At 33.3% G+C, this 7,208-nt stretch overlaps 1 protein-coding gene across 2 annotated transcripts; it reads left to right on the forward strand.

Moving 5' to 3' along the window:
• The first annotated feature begins 492 nt into the window (after positions 1-492).
• Positions 493-6,729, forward strand: LOC108341230 (uncharacterized). 2 transcript variants are annotated; one of them, XM_017578919.2, is made up of 10 exons: positions 493-875; positions 1,951-2,045; positions 2,130-2,227; positions 2,334-2,383; positions 2,970-3,065; positions 3,184-3,273; positions 3,543-3,635; positions 4,788-4,883; positions 6,068-6,133; positions 6,317-6,729. In XM_017578919.2, exons 1-10 carry the CDS (start codon positions 684-686, stop codon positions 6,482-6,484), a joined length of 1,044 nt encoding a protein of 347 aa, XP_017434408.1. In that variant the 5' UTR covers positions 493-683; the 3' UTR covers positions 6,485-6,729. The 2 variants fall into 2 exon arrangements, with proteins under 2 accessions (XP_017434408.1, XP_017434409.1); XM_017578920.2 differs by having other exon boundaries at positions 1,956-2,045.
• Positions 6,730-7,208: the final 479 nt, after the last annotated feature.

Here is a 7,208-nt window from a genome sequence, read left to right on the forward strand (position 1 = left end):
TATTAATGTATATATATATATATGATTTAATGAAAAATCTTAGTGTAAATCATTAAAAAACATCAACGATTAGTGAAATAGAGCACAACATAATGTCACATGTACCATACAAAAATGAAACACAGTTCTTTAAACTTGGTACTTTTCCTTGCTACATGTGAAGGTTTGTTAACACTAACACAAACTATTACATCATTTTTCACTTTTGTGCATTTTCTTCAACAGTATACTCAAAAGTGGTTGTAATGATAAGAGTGTGCATATGTTTCCACACTAAAACCTTTATGTACACAAACACAACACAAGTTTTCTGGCATTGCATCATGTGTGTAATTAAATGCAGACAAGAGATACATTTGAGAAGAAACGGGGTAGATGGGAGTTAGTTCACTGTACAATAATAGTAATAATTATCAATATTGACAGAACACTGTTGTTTGATGTTGAGTTGGAAGAAGGTAGAGAAGTATCTTAAATAGAAGTAGCTAAGTAGCTACCTCTTACAAGGGTACCTACCCTAAGACACTTTGTCCCTAAACACCACCCCACATGAGCCACCACCTTCTTACACGTACTCTCACCAGTTACACCACTCTAAAAACAAGCTCTGCATGTCTGACACTGTGTGAGTGACTGTGGCACAGCATAAGGTTTCACCATCTTCTTCACTGCACCCACCCAGCATGTTTTTCTCTGTGTCCATTTGTTCTTCTGCGGCATTGTCTTTGCCACTCAGATGCAATGCCAAAATCTCTTCTCCACGGGTTGATGTTGCTGCCGATGCCTTCCCTTCCTTTCTCCCCAGAGAAATGCACACCATTCAAGACCCTTCTGCCAGAAAATTCGCCATGCGGATTCAGAGGCTACCTGTGCCTGTAAATATTTCATCTTTTTACTTTCTTCAGTTCCCTGCCTCTTCCTTTGATATTCTGCGTACTGTTTTTGCATCTTTCTTGTGTAAAGTTAAAAGGGTATCCGAATCTTTTGTTCCTTTCAAGTATAATGTGTTTTTATTTATACTTTTTTCTAGTTTAATAGAGTAAATCTATGTTTCTGGAAAACAAGTTATGTATCAAAGCTTTTGTAAACAAAGTGTTGACATTTGGAAGGATTTTATTTCTTTTAGTTCCCACAGTTTTCTGAACAAGCAATAGTTTTTTGGTTTGTGATGTGTGAACACCTCTTTGGAAAAGAAAAATCAAAATCTGTCGTGAAGATTTGCTTAAACCCATTTTTTCTTTGGTTTTTTCCATTTTTTATTTGATTTTTAATAAAGGTAAGCAAGCTTCTGGTATTATTTTTGTTGGATTTGAGATTTGCTTTAGTTTCTAATGGTTTTTGCAACGAAAACTTGTTGGGTGGAATTATATTTGGAGAGGTGGAGGAGATTGGATGGGTTTGCATTTCTGGTCCCTAATGCTCGGTTCGACACTGCTGTGTTGTGGTCTATTGGAGTTTTTAATGTTATTTCTGATTAATTCATGATTTTTTGGGTCCTTCGACACACTCCGGAGTTTCTTCTTGGCCAGGAATGAAAAATGTATGTACTTCTGGAATGTGTCTTTTATTAAATAATTTGTTGTGTGACATTATTAATGGAAGTATTTTTCATTAGAAAATTATCTTCATTTCACTTGCTGAGATCTCTGATTTCCTCTGTTTAAAACTTGTAACTAGTCCTAACTTTCTAAGCCTATGAATGTAGTAGATTTTTCTCTTATTTTTTGCTTGGACACAGTTTGATGCAGTCAACTAAAAGCTTCAGAAAGTTTTGACATAACTTTCAACACAGATTCTGGTTTTTGTTAATGGACACTGAACTCATAAGAATTGATCCATTCATGAATTCAGTTTCACTGTTTGTTCCACTATGATGCTTCTTACCTGCCACATTTGCATAGAGTACCAACCAGTGTGCCTCACATTCATATAACTGTCTGATTTAATTAGGTTAGGTTCTCAGAAAATCCCATCATGAGTAGTTGTGTGAAGCCAATGGTGCAGAGCAAGGAAACTCCAGTTGTTCTTCTACATGGTTTTGACAGGTGCTCAAAATATGCAAGAGACAAATTTATTTATGCATTTTATGCACAAGTTACCCCTGAAACTCATGCTGTGTTGTTATTCAGCTCTTGTTTAGAATGGAGATATGTCTTACCATTGCTTGAGGAATCTGGTATTGAGACCTGGGCCATTGACATTCTTGGTTGGGGTTTCTCTGATCTAGGTTTGGTTTTTATTACTTTGCCTATTGTATGTTATTACTTACCCTTTTGTTCATGACATTTTTAAGATGCTTTCTCCTCTTTTTTTTTTCTTCTTCTGTCCATCAGAAAAACTTCCTCCCTGTAATGTGGTATCAAAGCGTGATCACTTCTATCAGGTACTAATGTGTTAGTAAGTGTATATGTTGTATTGTATCCCCAACTCATAATTAAATCTGAAAAGTGAAACTCAGTTGGTGTCTGCACAGCTATAAGATGTAAATAAATCTGAAAAATCTGCTCCACCTAGTAAATTCTTTCCCTAAATTATCTAACTTTGTGAATTGAGTTGGGTTTGGAATAAACTTAAATGGATTAGCTGTTGGAGTCTTATGGCTAGTTAATGTATTAGCAGTACAGGTAGTTAATGTATTAGTCATTGGAGTCTTATGGGTAGTTAATGTGTTAGCTGTTTTTGTCTATTTTGAGTACAACAGTTATGTATATGTGAGTTTATAAATTGTATTGTTGATTGCATGAATAAGACAACAGCAACAGAAGTCAATCAGTTTATTCACATAGTAAATTTGTTGTCATCAAATTGGAGAAACATTTCAGATAAATTATAGGCTTTCACTAGTTCATCAACTATGGTCTAAGGAAATTAAATAAAGGATGCATTCAATAACTATAGTTTCTTTCTACATCTGTTTTTATTTCTTTGCATACTGTGTTGAGAGTGAAATGGATATTTATCTATGACAGTTTTGGAAATACTACATCAGAAGGCCAATGACATTAGTTGGACCAAGCCTTGGCTCTGCTGTTGCCATTGACTTTGCTGTCAATTATCCTGAAGCTGTACGTACCATTCAATAATTTGACTTCTAAATACCCACCACGATCCATTTTGCAGAAGAGTTCTTCATCAAATGACTCTGGTGTCCTGTGGTCATTTATTTGCAGTTCATCTTTTCAGGTGGAGAAGCTTGTTCTGATTGGTGCTAGTGTATATGCAGAGGGAACTGGAAAACTGGCAACCTTACCCAGATCAGTAGCCTATGCTGGGGTGAATATCTCTCCAAATTACTATATTATTATTAACACGGGAGATTAACAACAAAATCACACCAAACCCCATCTCTCTCTATGCAGTTTTTCTGCTTGTTTCTTTTGGCTCTTTATGATACAGAGTTTCATAATATGACATTTAACTTTTAGAAATGGCATCTTTGTTCCTTCATTTTGACTTAAATCAGTTGCTGTAGTTATGAGGAGATTTGGAATTTAAGGACTTTCATTAAATTACAACTCACCACTGTTGTTCTCTTGGATCAGGTTAATTTATTGAAGAGCTTTCCATTACGCCTTTATGCCACCTATTTGACCTTCACAAACATTTCCTTCAGCGCTAGCCTTGATTGGACTAATGTAAGTTTTCTGATTCTAGAATTACAGCTTTATTTGTTGTAACCTGGTATACATGTCCTTTTTATCCATTCTTTGCTTCACAATGGGTCATTCTTCAGTTTTTACTTTTGGATAATTCAGCATCACATGGTCAAGCACTTTGTACAGGATAGCAGAAAATTCTAACAAATATTACGAGCTGTCACTGTTATGAGCTGAAGATTACATGTCTATTGTGTGATCCTATGTGCAAGAACCTAAAAAAAAGAAATAGTAATAATAAATTTACATAGGAATTGTTGGTAAGATTGAGTCTTTGAAGGGTAGAAGAAAAAGAGATAAAGAAAGCTGGGGATGATGTCTTCAAGGCATGGCTAAGCACTTTCCTTTAGGTTGTGTCTTTCATGAATAGTTGATGTCTATTCATGCACTTATTCCATGAACATGAATGGTCACATCATTTTCTCTATCAGTAGAACATGTGTTGAAAATATGCCTTAATATCTTTAATTTGAAAATGAATTATTTAGTATTTTAGGAATATGTTTATTAAGGCAGGAGCAATGTTAAAAAACATGGCTAAATATCTTTTGTTTTAAATTGAACAATTTAGTCCCTTTTAGGAATTTTTTGTTTATGTTTCAAATCTTTAAGATGTTGAGTAGATTTGAAGATATTAATCTGTTTTCAAGATTAGGATGTTGTAAGTATTTAATTGTGTTACACTTTAGCTCTATAAATAGAGCCAAAGAATAGAAGTTTAACAAGCTCCTTTTTGTAACATATTTTCTCTTTTCTAAACATAATTATTCTAACAAAAAACATCTCAACATGTTCCTAGATTCAAATGATGTTAAGAAGCATTATATTTATAACCATTGGATTGAATCTAGAAAAGACAATTCATCATCTTGAATGAATCAAGAAAACCATTCACTTTGAATGAATGAAGACAACTCTTTTATTTAAATGAAACATGATAAATTTTCATGTTCTGGAAATATCTCACATGAGAATTACATGTCTGGTATCTCAATAGTTATCCTCTTGTCAAGGGATCTCTTGTCTGTCCAAGGATATATGAGAAGATCCTTCACACAATGAGCTTCTCATAGTCTGAGTTTGAATGTGCAAGAATGAATAATGCTAACAGTTATCGTGTGTATTGCATAGGTTGGCCGGTTGCATTGTTTATTACCTTGGTGGAATGATGCTACTGTGGATTTTATGACAAGTGGTGGTTACAATGTTTCTCCTTTGATAGGAAAGGTATGTGAAGCTTTCCAAGTTGTTGATGAGTGCTTGCCTTATTTTTGTGTCATTTGAACTGAAGAAGTGGTTTAACTCACAGGGATACTTGGAACTGTTAATCTTCACCATGGAATGAGTCAATTTTTTATGCAATTGTTATTAATGAAATAAAAATGCTTCCTAAGGTCCACTTGACTATAATTTCATGTTTTCTCTTGCAACTCTTTATATGTATATACATATATTGTAAGGAAAATGCATAAGATGATTAATTTTACATAGTTTTTTCAGTAAATTTTAGAACAAACATTTCTTAGATGGAGACTGTGAGCAAATTTATCTATTCATCTGTCAATATCATTTGAGCTTTGTCGGATTTAATGCTACAGCTTACATAAACCGGAATGTTTGGAAGGTTGTCTGCATTGTTTTGATTGCTGTTTGAAATTTTCTATTTTGACAATTTTTATTTTAAATTATGTAGACTTGTGCTAGACTAGACTTGTAGGATTACAAGAGTAGTGTGTATTCTGAGCATACACACATTCATTTTATAATAGTATGTACAGGATGATTAAGGTAATAAAATAAATCACTACATATCTAATAAATATATCTTATATCCCTATTTAATCTGAACCTGATTAAATCATATCTTCAACAAGACTTATGATCAGAGCTATATTTTGCCAGAAAAACAAAGTAAAATTATGATTTTATTCATTAGGATGAAAATGGGCTTGGAAGACATGTGAGTTACATAGAAAGCTAAATATTGTTATGAGGTTAATGTAAGAAAAAATAATTGTATATTATTGAAAATCTCATGTCGACTAGAGATAATTCAATTTACAATGTATAAGTGGGTGTAAACTTTATCTTACAAACTGGTTTCGTTGATTTAGGCTTAAAGTCTGTTTCAAGTTGAACCACACCCTTATATTTTGCATAACACCAATGAGTCATGAATCAACTTATGTAAGAAACAACTTATGTAAGAAACCTGATACCACCTAAGTCCAAAATCTTAAAGTAATAAGATATGGAGTTTTCTTCCTTATATGTTAACATTCCCATTTTTACTTAAGGTAGAACTTAAACTCACTTGAATATCTAACAAATGGATGTCCAGGATGGAGTTCCATTCTTTATTAAGAAACTTGATATCATTCTCATTAAGATGTTTTGAATTTGTCTATCAGGTAAAGCAGAAAACACTGATAATATGGGGTGAAAATGACCGCATCATCAGCAATAAGTTTGCGGTGGTAAGTTACCCTGTGGCACTATTTTTCTAACATTGTGATTAGCCAGAAATGTACAATATTTGTTTGACATGCTGGAAAGTAATGATCATGACTCATCTTGTTTCACTTTATTGGACTGCAAGGGAACACTATTCCATGCTAATATCATAACTGAAGTTTGCTTTTGAACTTTTTCACTTGCAGCAACTCCACTGTGAATTACCTGATGCAACAATTCGCCAAATACCCCATTGTGGTCATCTTCCGCATCTCGAAAGACCAGACTCTACCATCAAATTAATTGTTGAATTTGTGCAGAGAGAAGCTAAGCAATTGAATCCATATGCTGCACAAGTATCAAGATTGAACTGAATAAGAATTTCTCCTTAGTTTGGCAAAGAGCTACAACTGTGAAGTTAATTTGGCAAACCTGAAGGTTATAGAACTACAGAACTGATTAAGAATTTCTCCTTCCCCATTTAGAGGAAGATAGTTCCTAAAGTAACATGACATTGTTAATATTATATGTCTCTTTCTTATATTCTCATTTTACATATACTGATTGACTCTTCTGGGATTGAATTGTTTTCAATGATTAATATTATTCATGGTTCTAAGCTGCTTAGCACAATAGCATCATCTTTGATGATTTGGATTATTTGGTAAGCTTTTTTTGTACTAATTTTCTGTTGAGCTTTCAAAATACACTAAACTGATGGACATTGATTTTGATGTTTTGAAAGCTTAACAAAGCGACTGAAAAAAAAACTCAGAAGTGAATTTGGACAAGTGATTTTCATGAATAATCATGATTTGGTAAGATTAAAGTGTTATTTTTTTTATAAGACATAATAAACACAACAGGACTATCACCCTAGAAAGCAACCCATGATATAAGCTTGTTATGGTGCTAACATGATTGGTAATTTGTTGATAGTGATAGAACAATATAAAATTTATGAGTCTAGCATGTGTACCATTTATTCAATTATTATTCTCTGGCTAAGATGACATGACAATGATAGTGTTTTGTAGTCTAGTATCTAACTCCATATAACTAAAATGAACCTGAGTTATAAATAGTAATGTTACTAGA

This window comes from Vigna angularis, chromosome 10, assembly GCF_016808095.1.
Source record: "Vigna angularis cultivar LongXiaoDou No.4 chromosome 10, ASM1680809v1, whole genome shotgun sequence".
Classification (NCBI taxonomy): domain Eukaryota; kingdom Viridiplantae; phylum Streptophyta; class Magnoliopsida; order Fabales; family Fabaceae; genus Vigna; species Vigna angularis.

Excerpts from the sequence above, each read along its gene's own strand:
- LOC108341230 (XM_017578919.2), top strand. The coding sequence starts at position 684 with ATGTTTTTCTCTGTGTCCATTTGTTCTTCTGCGGCATTGTCTTTGCCA. Across the intron at positions 2,046-2,129 it reads CTTCTACATGGTTTTGACAG|CTCTTGTTTAGAATGGAGAT; the intron begins GTGCTCAAAATA and ends GTTGTTATTCAG. Across the intron at positions 3,274-3,542 it reads GATCAGTAGCCTATGCTGGG|GTTAATTTATTGAAGAGCTT; the intron begins GTGAATATCTCT and ends CTCTTGGATCAG.